Consider the following 18,682-nt stretch of genomic DNA (forward strand, 5'->3'; position numbering starts at 1 on the left):
AAGAGCTCCTTATGTTGGTTTATCTTGGTGGGAGGGGTGAAGAAATCACTGCGATCCCAAATAAGTATTTACACCTGAAGACATCTGGATTGGCCAATGTCCATCTCTTATCTAATGGATCCAGACATGCCAACTGGAGTAGGGATCTGAAATGAATAATTGAGGACAGCATGTGAGGCCAACAGCTCCTTATGTTGGATTATCTTGGTGGGAGGGGTGAGGAAATAACTGCGATCTCAAAGACATTTTTAACCTGAAGACATCTGGATTGGCTATCCAACTTTATACATTTGCTTCTTCAGGAACCTCCTGTTGCTTGTGGCAACTGCGGTGGGCTATAAGGGAGGCTTTTATTGAAAAACATTGTCCCCACTCAGCACACGTTGATCTCCCGTGTGGACCCTCATATGTCTAATTAAGACAGATCGTTCTTTAAAGCCTCTGCCGCATACGGTGCAAGAATAGGGGCGCTCCCCGGTGTGTACTCTCAGGTGCGAGACAAGTCTGGCTTTCTCTGTGAAACTCTTCCCGCATTCAGAACACGAATATGGCTTCTCCCCTCTGTGAACTTTCTCGTGCCTCATAAGACACGATTTATGGGAATAACATTCGCCACATTGTGAACATGAGTAAGGCTTCTCCCCTGAGTGAGTCCTCTGATGTGAAATAAGGCAGTCCCTCCTAGTGAAACATTTCCCACACTCAGCACAGGAAAAAGTCTTGTCAGCTGTGTGAAGCCTCTGATGATTAGAAAGATTACTCCTCCCTGTAAACCGCTTCCCGCATACAGAGCAGGAATATGGCTTCACCCCGGTGTGAGTCAGACAATGTTTGGCAAGAGTTTGCTTCAAGATGAAACTCTTCCCGCACTCAGGGCACGCATATGGCTTTTCCCCGGTGTGTGTCATGTGATGTTTGGCAAGACTCTGTTTCAGCAGAAAGCACTTTCCACATTCTGAGCATGAAAATGGCTTCTCCCCTGTGTGTGTTAAGTGATGTCGGACAAGCTGCGACTTCTGCACGAAACGCTTTCCACATTCGGAACAGGAAAACTGCAAATCGCCGGTGTGGATTTTTTGATGCATTCGCAGCTGGGATTTATGAGAGAAACCTTTCCCACACTCTGGGCAAGAATACGGCTTCTCTCCCGTATGAGTCATCTGATGCCCCGCCAGACCGGACTTTCTAGTAAAGCATTTCCCACATTGGTAACATGCGAACGGCTTCTCCCCTTTGTGGGTTGTCTGATGGCGGATGAGACACGACTTCTGGATAAAACATTTGCCACAGATGGAACATGAGAATGGCTTATCCCCTGTGTGACTTCTTTCATGTCTCTGAAGGATGCTTCTGTCAGAAAAGCATTTCCCGCATTCGGAACAACAATATGGCCTCTCTGCTGTGGGAGTCTTTCTATCTCTGGGGAGAGCTGGCTCCTTGGGAAGATGTTTTGATCGATCTGCATGGTGGAGGAGTGGCAGCGTGTGGTTTGGGGTAATGGCCGGTTCTTCTCCAGAATCCGAGGTGATGTCCTTGTCTTCAGAGTTAACGGGTCCATTTTCTATTTGGTATGTTCTCCATTGTCCCTCTGGGGAAGACAAGCAGTAACAATCGTTAAAGCCTAACTACATTTTTATTTCCTGTACAAGAGATGGAGGAAAAACACAAAAGTTCCTCAACACACCTTTCATACATGTAAAGCCACAGTGTCATGTGATGGCACCTCTATGGTTCCTAAGTATACCAGTTATGGGACAGATTTAGCAATGCATAAATTAAAGGAGGCTCACATTGAGACAGCCCCTTACCCCTTGAAGGGACAAGCAACCACCAGCCCAACAATGGTCAGGTTAGCCCAACATTGTTCAAGCCAGGCCAACATCGGTCTGGCCCAACATTGGTCAAGCCAGGCCGACATCGGTCTGGCCCAACATTGGTCAAGCCAGGCCGACATCGGTCTGGCCCAACATTGGTCAAGCCAGGCCGACATCGGTCTGGCCCAACATTGGTCAAGCCAGGCCGACATCGGTCTGGCCCAACATTGGCCAAGCCAGGCCGACATCGGTCTGGCTCAACATTGGTCAAGCCAGGTCAACGTCGGTCTGGCCCAAGATTGGTCAAGCCAGGCCAACATCGGTCTGGCCCAACATTGGTCAAGCCAACCCCACATTGGCTAAGCCAACCTAACATCAGTCAAGCCCAACATTGATCAAGACAGCCCAACACTGGTCAATCCAGCCCAACATCGGTCAAGCCCAAAATTCGTTAAGCCAGCCCAACATACATCAGTCAAGTCCAAAGCCTACAAAGCAACATTGGCAACCACCCATTTTTAAGTAGCAAAACATCCCCAAGGGGACATGAATGGCAATAAAAACGTGACAGAGGTTCCAATCCTCCCCCCAAATAATATGTTTTGGCTAGTTGGGCTTTAATATGGCGGCATATTAATTGTGCTATGCTAGAGGGTGCCCCACTGGGCCCATACTGTCCCCCCATTACTGTCTACAGACAGAGGAGGGGGGAGAAGAAGAGATTGTTGTAGTGACTGAACAAGGAGAATCTGCAACTCTTTTCTGGATTTAGTGTTTATTACTGACCTGTGCTGATCTCAGAAGGGATCTCCTCCTCCTTACACGACTCCTCATCCATCACATACGGCTCTTCTTCTTCCTCTTTAGTATTAGTTTTGTCCAATTCTATGCTGTTGCCAAATACATTTCCATTCTTTATATATATATATATATAAAAAAAAAAATACAAATACAGTAAACTCCCAGTTATCCGGCATCCACGGCGATTGGTAGATTCCGGATCAATGTCGTTTCTGGTTGCTCGAGAGTTACTTTTAAAAATAGGGTCTAACCAATGCCATACCCCATACTATACCGTATCATAAAACTGGCTGGACTTCATATTAATACTGAAATACAGTCATCAAGAGCTCTCTATAGGTTGAACTCGGTGGACTTTTTCAACTATGTAACTATGTAAGAGCAAATTAAGACAACTAGAGACACTTAATGCAACACAGTTTTACTGTATTCTAAAACAAAACAGCTTTGTGAATGCAGCGTGCAATTTTAGTTAAATGACAGTCAATAAACTTTCCAGCTTAATCAACTTCACAACCATTGTTTTTTTTAACATTAAGTAACTTAGAAAAAACATACAAACATACTAGGGCTGTTACTGATTAAAATTTTCGTGTTCGATTAATCGAAAAAAAAAAATGTAATGAATTATAACGCACATACAGATCCAACTACATTGGCCTATACACATACAGCACAGCAATGAAGTAATAAAATGAACTAGGATCACACTAGTCCAGCACGTTATTAATCTCACGTGCCCCACTCAATATGGCCGCCGCTTGAGTGGGGGAGATCAGAATAATGACGTGCTGGTCCTAGTTCATTTTATTATTTCATTGCGGTGCTGTATGTGTATAGGCCAATGCCTTGGCTGGCGCTCGTGCAGAACAAGTTTCTTGGGCAAACTCAACGGCCCAAGTGGCTCCGTCGGCTAACGAAGGGAAGGGAGGAGGAGTCCGGTGACGTCACGGACATCAACGTCACCGGACTCCTCCCCCCTTCCCTTTGTTGGCCGACGGAGCCACTTGGGGACATCGCCGTCACCGGACTCCTCCCCCCTTCCCTTCGATAGTCGACGGAGCCACTTGGGGAAGGGGGAGAGGAGTCCGGTGACGTCGATGTCCGTGACGTCACCGGATCTCCGACGGGACTCCCGGAAGCCGGCAGGGAGGTGAGTGTTTTCATTAGCGATCAAAACAATTTTAATCGATCAAAAAGATTAACGATTAATCGAGAAATTAATCGTTAATTTGCACAGCCCTGAAACATACAAATACAGACTTCTAACGGGTACAATAGTGAGTTCACTGTTCAGACATCGCATCAGGATCTGGCGATGTAGCTGGGACAGGACCAGGAGACGTAGCTGCGGATGCTTTTGGATCTACGTCAGTCGCTGATCCCGTGCTGTCAAACTTGAGCGCAGCTTTCTTGAAACATGAAGACAGATCAGCTCGCTGCGAGGCCCTGCGCCCCTCATCCAGAGTGAGGTTTTGCATGACGTGCAGCTGCAGAACATGCTGAGGCGTGAGGAAGGGTTGCTGTTCCGCAAACGCTATCACCGTTTCGAATGCTGCTATAGCTCTCTGCCAGGATACTGTTTCCACCGCCCGCCCACCACCACCACCACCGTCATCATCAGCGCTCTCTTCCTCCTCTGCGACAACCATTTCCCCCCGATTCACGGCAGCTTCTATGATCTCTTCTGTATTAAGAGCGTGAGTTACGGAAACAGCTTCGTCCACAGCAAGCCAGTCGTTGATTTCCCCTCGAGGCAAAGTCATAGAGTCGGCCAACTCACAGATTTCTTCATAAACTCCGCTACCGGCAGCGGCACTATGGACGGGTAGCTCCTCGAAGTCCACGGGGGAGGATTCCACGCACGTCACAGCCGGCCACAACTTTACCCAACATTTCTGTAATGCGTCACTGCTCACGGAATCCCAGGCGCAGGCCGCGGTGTACAGAGCATCTTTCAGATTGAATTTTGTCTGGAAGTCCAGAATTGTCCCATCAAAGTGAAGCAACTTTCTCATGAAGTCACGCCTGTAACACATTTTCAGACTCCGTGTCACTTCCAGATCCGTCGGCCGGATCAAACTTGCGACCTTAGGCGGCAGGTGACATACGAAAATGTTGCCACTGACGAGCTCTTCTCCGGGCGGATGTGCGCGGCGGTTATCCAGCAGCAACAGAACTTTACTGTTCTCCGGCATTCCCTTCTTTCGTAAATGGTCTCTAACACTGGGGACAAACGAATGATGAAACCACTTGGTAAAAACGTCTGCGTCCATCCAACCGTTTTTCTGCGTGTGATAATCTACCGGAAGGGTAGCTAGGCCTTTAAGGCACCTCGGTTTGGCATATTTGCCGACCACAGACAACTTGACCTTATGATTTCCCGACGCATTCGCGCAGACGAGCACATTTACACGCTCTTTATTTAGCTTGACCCCGTGAGCTGCCTTGTCGTCGCCGCCGGCCAAAGTAGAATTTGGCAGACACTTCCACATTAACCCGGTCTCGTCGGCATGATAAATCTGCTCGGGGGTCAAGTCGCTTTCTGCGGTCAGTTCGCTAAACGCGTCGCGGAATGAAGCGGCAGCCTCGGAGTCAGCCGGTTTCTGCTCGCCTGACAAGTCCAGCTTGCGGATGCCGTGACGGATCTTGAATCGGGTGAGCCAGCCGCTGGAGAATGAACACTGGCCTTCAATGTTGAGTTTCTCATGAAATTGTCTCGCCTTCTCCTGCAGCATGGGTCCAGAAATGCAGCAGCCCTCGGACCTCTTCAGCACAAACCACTCATACAAGGCCTGGTCCAGCACTTCCATTTTCGGGGTATGAAGAGTATGACGCTTCTCCACGCTGTTGTCGCTCTCCGACTTGGCATGAAACTCCTTTATCTTCTGAGATTGAGCTTTAATGTCGTAGATGGTTGACGAACCGATATTAAATTCCTTCATTAGCACCGCACGACTCTCACCTTTCTCAAGCCTCCTGCATACTTCCATCTTCTGCTTGAGGGTAAGCACTACGCGTTTACGCTTACTCGGGTTTGCCATACTGTACTGGTAAGTTGGGCAAAAACACAACATTTCAATACAGTTCAGTACTGGAATACAGGTGCGGTAATAATGTAGTACTAGAATACAGGTGCGGCAATACCGGTACTGCCATAGTACTAGAATACAGGTGCGGCAATACCGGTGCTGCCATAGTACTATAATACAGGTGCGGCAATACCGGTCCTGCCATTGTACTATAATACAGGTGCGGCAATACCGGTGCTGCCATAGTACTAGAATACAGGTGCGGCAATACCGGTGCTGCCATAGTACTAGAATACAGGTGCGGCAATACCGGTGCTGCCATAGTACTAGAATACAGGTGCTGTAAGCTGTAATAAAGATGCTGTAATATTACTGTACTGCAGGGCTCAAAATTTCCACTCGCCCGCTCGCAATTGGCGAGTGAAGCTGCAGCTACAGAGCGGCCGAGGAGGAGAAATATCAGTTTGGCTGTCTTCCCTTCACTCCAGCCACCGACAGCTTCCTCCGCCCACCTCAGCTTTCATAGGCTGGGAGGAAGACTGCAGCTGCTATTGCAGCGTGGGCCTGAAGGAAGGCTTCAGCTCGGCATATGGAGGATATTTCTCTGTACCCCCACCACCAGGAGAGGAAGAGGGCTCCTAAATTAGATCAGCCATGTGCACTGTAAGTCCCTGTTCTTTCTGCCTTACACCGCTGACCTCCGTGCGTTACATTACTGACCTCTGTATTGCTGACCACTGTGTGCTACATGACTGACCTCTGCACTGTGCGCTACATTACTGACCTCTGCACTGTACGTTACATGACTGAGCTCTCCACTGTGCGCTACATTACTGACCTCTGCACTGTGCGCTACATTACTGACCTCTGCACTGTACGTTACATGACTGAGCTCTGCACTGTGCGCTACATTACTCATCTCTGCACTGTGCGCTACATTACTGGCCTCTGCACTGTGCGCTACATTACTGGCCTCTGCACTGTGCGCTACATTACTGGCCTCTGCACTGTGCGCTACATTACTCACCTCTGCACTGTGCGCTACATTACTCACCTCTGCACTGTGCGCTACATTACTCACCTCTGCACTGTGTGCTACATTACTCACCTCTGCACTGTGCGCTACATTACTCACGTCTGCACTGTGCGCTACATTACTCACCTCTGTACTGCTGACCTCTGCACTGTACTACTGACCTCTGCGCTGTGCATTACATTACTGACCTCTGCACTGTGCGCTACATTACTCACCTCTGCACTGTGCGCTACATTACTCACCTCTGTACTCGGCATTACACCACTGACCTCTGTACTCTTTGTTGTTACTGATCTCTGTACTTTGCGTCACACTGCGGACCTGGCGGAGTTAAGGCCGGGGCAGGGTATGGGGTTAGGTGGGCCAACTGGTGGAGAGTAACTCATAAGGCCTGGCTAGTAGCTCAGGGCCTGAAATTTTGAGCCCTGCTGTACTGTATATTAGATCCCAGCTGACCTGAGGAAACAGAGCATATAGAGATATGCGCTTACTTAGGGCACAAAGTGCCCTGGGGCTGCCTGACAGCGGGACTGGAGATCTATACTGTACAGTAATCCATCCTGAGCATACGGTGCAGTACTGGGATTGATCACATGCGGCTTCCCACAGGATAACAGAGTACCAGCGGCAATCAATCTCTTCAGCCCCGCATCTCTACTCTCTCTATCCTCCCATGCTGCCCTCTCTCTCCCTCTCCTACAAGATCACAGAGGATCAGCCGGTTAGATGAGAGTTTCGGTTAGTTGAATACCGGATAAGAGTAAACTTTTGTTTATCCTTTTGTGGAACCACATTATAGCCACTAGATGGAGCTGAGGAGCACACTTATTTTCTCTGCTCCTCAGCTCCATCTAATGGCCATCATGTGGGATTACATTACATACATTTGACCTGAAAAGAAAACATATCTAAGAAAGTCTTGTGCCTGTTTGTACAGAAAAAATGTCCAGAAAGATTTGTAGGGCGAATGGCTCTGTAAAATGTTTATAAATAGACCTCTTAAGTGTGTATACTAAAAAATTTGGTTACACAACCCAATCCATAAGCAAGCACTTACACAACAGATTTGAGTACACACACTTCTGTAGAAATCCTAAAAGGAACCAGCCAGGAATAGGCATATGAAAAAAGGAGAATCTCCACTAATATATTACACCCTTACCCTTTGGGGATGGTTGTGTATGCTGTTATTTAGCAGTATTCTCTCCCTGTCAAAGAAAGTCAACTCAGTGTTAAGCTGCAAGGCCCCCTTGGAGGCTGATCTGTCTTTTTCCTGAGCTCTGGGCTGACACTCTGTCCAGGCTGCTGGAAGGTAAATCAGCCAATCAACAAAGCCTATAGCTTTCGTTCAGGTAATCCTGGAAGCTCTGTTGTTATTAGATAGTATATTGAGTAGTATTTTATTAACAGCACTGATCGACTTAGGCCGGAGATGGGACCGCCTCTATGGTGGTCTTACAGCTTGACACTCCTGCTCCGACAGGAAGAGAATACAAGAAACTGAAAAGTACAAGAAACTGAAAAGTCAAGTAATTGCCCAAAGATGAGGCTTAGAACGCTTCAAGAGTGAAAGTTCAGATTATTACAGATGTCCTTTGGTCATTGGTTCTTTCTCTCATTGATTATTCACAAGCACCTTAGACCCATCTACCTGATCCTCCTGCATTATCTCCTCATGTTCCTGTGTGGAGTCCCAGGAATACAGAGGGCGGGGACATCTCTCCGGGGTATTTCTGTTCCTGGATCCATCTGTAGGGAACACACATATGATGACATAGTGTAATGATATTATATTTCAGAAGGCAGTGGTACATTGCGCTAGCTTCCGTTCCTACAGTACAAAGACTGAAATGCAAACCCAAGTGAAGACCACAAGGAAAACTCAGCTGGTTGGTATTGTAAGCATTGTGAACGTTTTGGATAGAGTGGGGGAAGCGTTAAACCCTTTGTGAAGGTGTTATTGCATTCTGTGTCCCCCATTGGGAAGATTCACATCTCTATTTGTACTTCTGACCACCACTCACAGAGACAGAAAATGAAGGGAAATCGAAAGTTTTAGCGGTAAGGGCTGCAACCAACTAATTGATTAATCGATAATCGATTATGAGAATAGTTATCAACTATTCGCGCGAGAGAGAGAGAGAGAGAGAAGAGCGTATGAGAATAGTGATCAACTATTCGCACGCGAGAGAGAGAAGAGCGCGCGCGCGAGAGAGAGAAGAGCGCGCGAGAGGTAGAAGAGCGTGCGAGAGGGAGAAGAGAGAGAGAAGAGCGTGCGAGAGGGAGAAGAGAGAGAGAAGAGCGTGCGAGAGAGAGAAGAGAGAGAGAGAAGAGCGCGCGAGAGGGAGAAGAGAGAGAGAAAGAGAGAGAAAGAAGAGCGCGCGCGAGAGGGAAAAGAGAGCGCTCGCGAGAGGGAGCGCGAGAGAGAGAGAGAAGAGAGCGAGAGAGAAAGAAGAGCGCGCGCGAGAGGGAGAAGAGAGCGCTCGCGAGAGGGAGCGCGAGAGAGAGAGAGAAGAGAGAGAGAAGAGAGCGCTCGCGAGAGGGAGAAGAGAGCGCTCGCGAGAGGGAGAAGAGAGCGCTTGCGAGAGAGAGAGAGCGCTCACGAGAGAGAGAAGAGAGCGCTCGCGGGAGAGAGAAGAGAGCGGTCGCGAGAGAGAAGAGAGCGCGCGTGCGAGAGAGAAGAGAGCGAGAGAGAGAACTCTTTGGGAGAACTCCTCTAACATCCAGGTGTGGTATTGAGATAGGAAGAGAAAGGTTATTTCCACAACAGTACAAGAAGAGCAAAATAATACACTTGCAGGGTTGTAACACTTCCTTAACTCTATCCAAAACAAAAACTTTGTGCTATAGATACACTTGAACTTTGAGGTTATTCCCCAACTTATTATTATTCAACTACATCAGTGGTGGGCAACCTTGGCACTCCAACTGTGCTGAAACTAAATAACCCATCATGCCTCTGGAAGGCATGCCTGTGGCTGTTTGAGTCTCGATGTGCCTCAAGGGATTTGTAGTTCCATAACAGTTGGAGTTCCAAGGTTGCCTACCCATGAATTACACTGTATGCCAACACAGTAGGATGATTGCCCAATGAGAAAAAGTGGGTATGTTTTCCATATTTAGTAATCCTCACCTATGTTGATCTCTATAGGAGTTTCCTCCTGTTTGATCCTCACATGTTCTTCTTCCTCCTCAGATTTGACGTCCCTCTGAGTGTCTCTGGTGTCTGTGAATAAAGATGAGAGTGAAGCCCCCTGTACTGAGATGTATGAGAGACCCCAGAGAGTGTGTGTGGGGGGGAGACTGGTCACGTCTCTTGGCTGGTAACCTAGGCTGCCACTGAGGCTGAAATTGGCTGGTGGCTCTTGATTATGAGGGGTCCCAGAGAGTGTGTGTGGGGAGACTGGTCAGCTGGTAACACACAATGACATGATGTGAGGAGGAGAGGCGGGGTCTAATAGAGGCTGATGGCTCTTGACTCCCCCCACTAGGCACATTCCGTCCCCCCATTACTATCTACTGACAGAGGAGGGGGAGAGGAAGAGATTGTTGTAGTGACTGAACAAGGAGAATCTGGGACTCTTTTCTGGATTGAGAGTTTATTCCTCACCTGTGCTGATCTCTGGTGGGATCTCCTCCTCCTTGCACGGCTTATCACCCATCATAGACATCTCTTCTTCATCTTCAACTTTAACAACAATGAAGCCTTCATCCTGGATAAGACGCAACATCATTTTTAAATAAGGCAGAACCCCAGAATATCATGAGCAAGACCCTCAGTCACATTTACCTGATCCTCCTGAGGGATCTCCTGATGTTCCTGTGTGTAATCCCGGGAATACAGAGGACGGGGACATCTCTTTGGGGTATTTTTGTTCCTGGACCCATCTGTAGGAAACACACACACTGACTGAATACATTGTTTCTATGTCTTTATATCAGAGGATGTGTGTATCTAGGTGGATCCTCAATACTCATGAAATGAAAGTCTCCTCTTACCCAGTGATGTGATGGGTGGCCGGTTCTCCATCATGACGTCCTTCTACAGATCCTCCTCAACGTGTTCTTGTCAAGCCCTGTAAAAGTTTACCGATCTGCCGTCAGACCTGGACAAAGCCGATCAGGAAACTGGTGAGTACATTGGGGCTAAACCCTTTTAGTGTAGACACAGTAAGGAGGTACCAGTGGACCCAAAAGTCAATTAGAGCTTTTAAAGGAAACCTCTAATGAACGAAATGTGTTATGCTGACCATATTCTGAAAATGGCCACCTCCGGCTTCAGGGTCACTAGCCTGGAAGAAAACATGCAGCAGTTAGGGCAGAACTTCTGGTCGCTCAGAAGATATTAAAGCCAGCAAATTAGCCCGACAGCCCTGTAACCAGCGGAGGTCAACAACGACAGGCTTGGAGCTTCTCCCAGCACAGGTTTCCTTTGATAACTCAAAGACAGCTTTATCAGTTCCCGTACATTGCCCCAATCTTTCACATATCATGGAACTGTCTTCTTTATTGGTTTAGTGGTCCCCAGAATTATCTCTGCATAGGCTGCAAAGTACCAGCAGTGCCTAATGGCCACCAGTGTGCTTAATAGAGGTAAAACATGACCTGCTGCTTGCAAACAAAGTCACAGGGCCCCCCTATCCCATCCAAGGACAGTGCTTGGACCCGATTCTCTCTCCCTCCTTTCATAATAAGAAGACATTATTACCTCCTCCTCCCTGGGCACACACTCTCCAGACTCACACCCCTCCAGGAAGCTTATGAAGCCACTGCAGCTCCTCCCTTCCTACTCCACCAGGCTACAACAAAATGGCTGCCAACCCTTCTACACTGAGGACACATTCATGATATGCAGACAATGTTTACCGGTCTCTCAAACAGCTCCTAGTTACTGTAGATAGAGAGCACACAACAGATATAGAACTACAAGTCCCAGAGTTCCCTTGGCAGGGTAAAAAACTACAAGTCCCAGCGTTACTATAGTAGAGCACAGCAAGTATAGGACTACATATCCCAGAGTTCCCATGGCAGGGGTTGAACTACAAGTCTCAGTGTCACTATAGCAGCGCACAGCAAGTATAGGACTACATGTCCTAGAGTTCCCATGGCAGCACATAGGAGGTATAGAACTACAAGTACCAGCAGCCCCATAGCAGAGCACAGCAAGTATAGGACTACATGTCCTAGAGTTCCCTTGGCAGCACATAGGAGGTATAGAACTACAAGTCCCAGCATTCCCATAGCAGTACACAGCAGATATAGCACTAGAGGTTCCAGTGTTCCCATGGCAGCACACAGCGGGTATAGGACGACAAATCCCAGCATTTATCAAGTAGCTTTGCATTTTTGGGTTGTTCCATGGGTGAATTTTGGATGCTGACCCGAGCACATAGCTGCTCCTGTAAATCTGGCCGAAGTTGAACTGTAAAATTATCATTCCTATTTTATTATGGGGGTCCTGGCTGGGTCTTGTGCTGCAAGGTCCTGGCTGGGTCTTATGGTGAGGGATCCTGGCTGGGTCTTATGGTGAGAGATCCTGGCTGGGTCTTATGGTGAGGGATCCTGGCTGGGTCTTATGGTGAGAGATCCTGGCTGGGTCTTATGGTGAGGGATCCTGGCTGGGTCTTAATGGATCATATGGTGGGGCCCTGGCTAGGTGGGAGGTCCTAGCTAGGTCTTATGGTAGACTGGGTCCTGGCTGGGTAGTATCTATGTGGCATGATGGGGTTTCTAAAGGAATCCTCCCTGAGGGAGTGAAAACCGAAGTCAGCACCCACCAGGTAAGCTCGGGGTTGAGAGTTCTTTTTGGGTGAGGTGGATTCTGAGGGACCCAGGGGCTTCTGATAAGGATGGGTCTACCTGGTCAGGCCATGGAAAGTATAGAGCCTGTGGTGTTCATGCCCTCTTGATGTGGTGTCCTTGGGATGTTGGAGAATCACGATGGGTTTGGACTCTGCTGTGAATCTGGCAGTAGATTAGTGCATTTTTCTGCACTACCTTACAGGCCTCTTTGAGCTTTTTTTATCTAGTTGTAAGGCCAGCCTTGTTCTCAATCTCCACGTGGCCATTATTTATAACATTTATTTGTGCCCAAGAACATATTTTAACCTCACAATTGAGTAAGGAGTGCAAGTTCTTTAGGCCTGTCCTGAAGTCAGGGGAGGATCTGTGGTCCTATTGCTATGGGGGTCTTTCTTTGGGAGAGTCCTCACCAAGTACTTGCTGGACCAGCCTTATCTAATTTCTAAGGAGTGAGGTCCATCTGGTTTCAGCCTCGGTGGACTTGCGTACCTTGTCTATGTAAGGAAGCTTGCTCCCCAGGAGAATGGGTTTTGGGATTGCGGGGCCTACCTCTGGGGAGGAGGACCACAGCACCACATTTTGTGGTGTGCTTTGCATTTTACCATCTCAATTTATTGTTTTTCTTTTGAGCTTTCACCATGGCCTTAAAAAAATGAAATGCTGAAATTGCCGGTGTCAGGATGTATGCCTGTGGGTTTCATGTGGTCCGCCAATATCTACTGTGCTTAGTCCCCCTTTCCCAGCCTGCTTCATATTTAGCTCTCGTTAATATTGCTCCATTCCCAGCCACCTTTCCTCCAGCCTGCTCTGTACTTGGCTACCACTCTTCCAGCCTGCTCTGTACTTGGCCACCTCTCCTCCACCCTGCTCTGTACTTGGCCACCACTCCTCCAGCCTGCTCTGTACTTGGCTACCACTCCTCCAGCCTGCTCTGTACTTGGCCACCTCTCTTCCAGCCTGCTCTGTACTTGGCTACCACTCTTCCAGCCTGCTCTGTACTTGGCTACCACTCTTCCAGCCTGCTCTGTACTTGGCTACCACTCTTCCAGCCTGCTCTGTACTTGGCCACCTCTCCTCCACCCTGCTCTGTACTTGGCCACCTCTCCTTCAGCCTGCTCTGTACTTGGCCACCACTCCTCCAGCCTGTTCTGTACTTGGCTACCACTCTTCCAGCCTGCCACCTCTCCCCCAGTCTGCTCCATACTTGGCCACCTCTCCCCCAACCTGCTCCATTGGCCACCTCAAATTGCTTCAGTCCCAGCTATTTTCCCCTCTAAGACCACTCGACCCCAATACACACACAGCAGTGCCCCCTGGAGATTGCCAGGGGATCATAAAAATGCAGTGACCATTTTGTTCTCCTTCCCCCCTCCTGCTTTTCCCGCTCTTTTTTGCTTTCTCCCTACAGGATTGGTCATTGCAATATCCAGGCACTTATTTTAGGCGGGAAAAGTTGCTGGCTTCAACAGCCTCTGATTGGCTGAAGAGGGTTATATAAACACAGACTGTCTCACCTTTCTCCAGCTGACATCCAGGGAAGCTTCCCACACTCCCACCCAATACCAAGTTGTGAGACATTTCTGTTGCGGCATTGTTTTATGTGGTCCGTCACATCCCTGAGGGGGACATTTTAAAAGATATTGAAACCTGTTTTTAATATTATTGGTGTGCTTGGACCTTTCTAGCCAAGCACTAGTTATGTCATCGAAGTTATGCTATTTATTTATTTATTTATAAATATTTTAATATATTGAGTAAACCAATAAAAAATGCCGCGGACATTTCATGCCAATTGGAGAGTGTTTGTTTTATTTTAATAATATAAAAGGTTTGCTTGGTTTTGAATGTCGCTTGCTTTTCCATGGCTTTGTTTACTTTCTGACCCATTTATAAAATATTGATGGGTTTTAAGATAAACATAGTCATTCAAATGATTGTCAGCATGTGAAATAATGGGCAACTGTCTGCTTCCAACCTTCTGGTGAAGCCCCTTTTCTGTTCCAGCATGACTGTGCTCTGTGCACAAAGCCAGCTCCATAAAGACATGTTTTGACCAGTTTGGCGTGAAGGAACATGAGTAGTCTTCATTGCGTCCTGACCTCAACCCTACTGAACACCTGAAATGCCAATCGTGAGTCAGGTCCTTTCATCCAACACCTGACCTCACGAATAGTCTTTTGGCTGAATGGGCACAAACTCCCACAGACACCCTCCAAAATCTTGGAGAAAGCCTGCTAGCCTGGAGTCTTTCCTGTAACCCTAATCCTCATGTCCTATCGCACTCCTGACCGGACAAAACCTAAATTCAACTGGGTGGGTGCGGTGGTGACAACGGATGCCTCCGCAAAATGTAGATAGATGAAAGTAGTCACTCGCACTCCATAAGTATTAAAGTCAATGCTGTCTATTGACTGTGATGACACACATCTCCTTAGCAACGTTTCAGGACCGTGCGGCCCCTTACTCAGGCAAACAGAGGAAGGGGCCGCACGGTCCCGAAACGTTGCTAAGGAGATGTGTGTCATCACAGTCAATAAACAGCATTGACTTTAATACTTATGGAGGGCGAGTGACTACTTTCATCTTTCCTGTAACCCTAACACCAACCCTTACTGCAACCCTAAAACCAACCATGTATAGAACACCAACACTTCCTGTAACCCTAACACCAACACTTCCTGTAACCCTAAAACCAGCCATGTATAGAACAACAACACTTCCTGTAACCCTAACACCAAGACTTCCAGTAACCCTAAAACCAGCCATGTATAAAACACCAACACTTCCTGTAACCCTAACACCAACACTTCCTGTAACCCTAAAACCAGCCATGTATAAAACACCAACAATTCCTGCAACCCTAAAACCAGCCAAGCATAGAACATCAACACTTCCTGTAACCCTAAAACCAGCCATGTATAGAACACCAACACTTCCTGTAACCCTAACACCAACACTTCCTGTAACCCTAAAACCAGCTATGTATAGAACACCAACACTTCCTGTAACCCTAACACCAACACTTCCTGTAACCCTAAAACCAGCCATGTATAGAATACCAACACTTCCTGTAACCCTAACACCAACACTTCCTGTAACCCTAAAACCAGCCATGTATAGAATACCAATCTTCCTGTAACCAGTGTTACTGGAGTCTTTCACAGGAGTGCCAACTCCATATTAATGCCCATGGTTTTGGAATGTGGTGCTTACCAAGACGATATAACTGTGATGGTAAGGTGTGAGCAAACTCTTGGCCATTTGCTTCTTTCTTTATTTTTTTATGATTCTTTAATTTTTACTTTCCAACAAGTTTTATTATCATTTTCTCATACAAGTACAAAAAACGATATTGTGGGCAGCACCTAGTGCTCCTCACTGTCGCCTCACTCTGGGGGTAAGTGATTGGCTTTCTGGACGAGATGGGTCAAGATTGGTACAAATAACTCCATTTGGTCGCCTCTCCAATACCCGAGAAACCCTTAGGGACATTCCTAAATCCTGCCATATTACGGAGCATATTTTCATGGGGTGGGTGAAAGGTTCACTCTCCAAGATGCACTCCCTATGCCCTCGTAATACTTTGGTATAGGAGTAGGGTAGCAGTGGGGTGACATCAGTGATATGTGTGCCCTAAATACCTCGACCTTCCCCGAAAGCAGCAATCAATATAAACGTTATAACCGATATAAACCATATAACCATATAAACACTATGAAACAGCATATAAACAGTGTAAACTCCCTTGGTGTTCATATCCACCTGTGAGGGTCCATAGAACTGCGCTCACGTTAACTGGAGTATGGAACATAGAGGTCTAAACGCCTGTATCAGCAGAGGTATTTGTGTGTTACCGTACTGGCCGGATCCCCCCTGGCTGGCAGACCTCCAAACCACCGTCCCCCATCTCCGCCGCTCCGAGATGTCACCTTCCCGAAGGACGGTTCAGGCCCCCGCCTGCCAGTGAGGATCCTGTAACGACAAGACACGTAGAAATTATAAATGGAGGAATGAAAGCCGAATGACTCCAACATTGTCAGTTATCTATCTAAGTGCACATCACGGGGCCCCCTGGAGTGGTGCTCCAGCACCGCAACCGTCCGAGGCAAGGGTCCCAACATCCAACTAAGATAACAGGGATAACTCCGGGAAAACAGTCTCGGGCCATTCGGTACCGTGCCTAGGGATGAGTGCATCTGTGTGTGAATTCAGCGGGGGGGTTGTTCGCCAGCCCGGTCACAATCCGCCACTTCGTCCAGCCGGTGATCGGTACGATAAGATGGGGTATTGGGGCCTCTCCGGCGGCGTTCCTTCTCGCTGGTCCCGGGGCTTCTGGTGGGGCCTGGGTTCGATGGTGACCGCTCTCGTCTGTGGCTGGGCCTGTCGTTGGCAGCGTGCATCCTGAGGTCTTCATACCAATCTTGGACTTGAACGGCCGGGATATTCAGTTGCGAACAGAAGTCTCCCGCTTCTTCAGGTAGGCGTAAGGTAACGGTTCTGCCTCTGTGCAGTGCGGACAGGCAGAATGGGAACTTCCAGCGGTATGCAATGCCAAGTTTGCGCAAGTGGTCCAATAGCGGGTGTAAGGCTCTACGTTGTTGTAGGGTGATGTTGGATAGATCTTGGAACAGCTTCACCTCCGAGCCATCATACTTGACCACTGCTTTGGCCCGGGCCCGTTGTAAGATTTCTTCCTTTAGCGGGAAGTTCTGTAGGCAGCAGATGATGTCTCTCGGAACGTCCTCCTGCAAGTTGCGGGGCCGCAGCGCCCTGTGCGCTCTCACAAAGTCTATGGGCGATCCAGGCGGGCGGTCTAATAAATCATTGAAGATGTCAGTTAGGGCCGTCTGGACAAAGTCAGGTAGGACCGTTTCTGGGACCCCCCGGACTCGGATATTGGCGCGCCGTCCCCTATTGTCGAGGTCTTCCATATGGCGGCGCATGTCGATCAGCGAGCGGGTGGTGGTCTCCTGATGGGCCCTCAGAGAGTGGATGGCAGCGTCCCTCTCCGCTCCGGCCTGTTCCGCCGCTTGCATCCTGCGGCCTATGTCCCTAATGTCCTGTCTGAGTTCGGAGACCGCCGAGCTCAGGGCCTGTTTGATGTCCCCTGCGAGTAGTGTTAAATCTGACCTGGTAGGTAGTTGTTGGATGTAGGACGACATCAAGCCCGGATCCATGGAGGCCTGAGGCCCAGTAGCAGGCGGGTTAGTCGCGGTCAGCGCCATATTGGAAGACCTCGCGGACAGATTTCATCTCGGAACATCTCGGGGAATTGACGGCTCAGCTGGGTCCCATCCGACCCAGGAGATCTAGACCTTCCGTCCTGTCTGCCTATTTTCCCCATGGTAGTCGATAGCAGGAGATTGTAGCTTCGTTCGGGATATCTGGAGACGGAGCTCTGGAGCTAAGCGTCCATCTTCTTCCGTGCCAAGCCACGCCCCCCAAGTCTTGGCCATTTGCAAACAATGTGAGTGTCTAAAATTTGATCTAACAGAAAACATGGACTCGTCAGTGATATCTTATGGAACGCTAGGTGAGGTACCTCCCTGTGCGCCCAAAGCCAGCCAGAGGTTGAAACATGAGAAAGGAGGGAGGTTTTCTCTGTTTTTGGGAAGGTACGCTGTGAAGATCCACTTGGGGGACATTTTTAGATGTTGAGGGAACCTTAAAGGTAAGCATTAGACATGACCCCGGAGAGGGAGACAAAGCCAAAGGTCCCGATGGCACTCAACAATTGGGGAAGAAAAGTACTGACATTGGTTTTGTCCTATAGGAACTTTCATCCAGCACAGACACAAACAGAGGCCACCTGTCAAAACATATGACCATGGGCATTAAGATCTAGGATTTTAGGTCAATGTATGGTGGCTCAGGAAGTACACACAAACCTGTACTGAACAGCATCCCATATATTAATATTCCAAATGGCTTTCCTGTCCTAAGTAGGTTCAGCTGTAGTTCCAAACAACCATGGTGGGTCCACATCTGGACTCTGTCCATAATCCCTATACTCCCAAAGTCATCTGCCATCTTTTTGAGGAAACATCTGCCCATAGATCCCAATGCCACTCAGCTAATGGGGAAGAAATGCACAGACAATGGTTTTGTCCTATTGGAGCTTTCATCCACCATAGACATGAACAGAGGTCACCTGACAGCTGTTAAAGCATAGGACCATGGGCAATAAGAACTAGATT

At 48.2% G+C, this 18,682-nt stretch overlaps 1 protein-coding gene across 1 annotated transcript in view; it reads right to left on the bottom strand.

Annotated features, from left to right (window-relative positions):
* LOC108798760 (zinc finger protein 208-like) overlaps positions 1-18,682 on the bottom strand; it is a 153,393-nt gene that overhangs the window by 104,413 nt on the left and 30,298 nt on the right. The window contains exon 5 of the mRNA XM_018570543.1: positions 383-1,335. Coding sequence (XP_018426045.1) covers positions 383-1,335 — 953 coding nt within the window. The remainder of the gene's footprint in view (positions 1-382; positions 1,336-18,682) is intronic.

Source organism: Nanorana parkeri, unplaced genomic scaffold, assembly GCF_000935625.1.
Source record: "Nanorana parkeri isolate BGI_ZX_2015 unplaced genomic scaffold, ASM93562v1 scaffold1552, whole genome shotgun sequence".
NCBI classification, from domain to species: Eukaryota; Metazoa; Chordata; class Amphibia; order Anura; family Dicroglossidae; genus Nanorana; species Nanorana parkeri.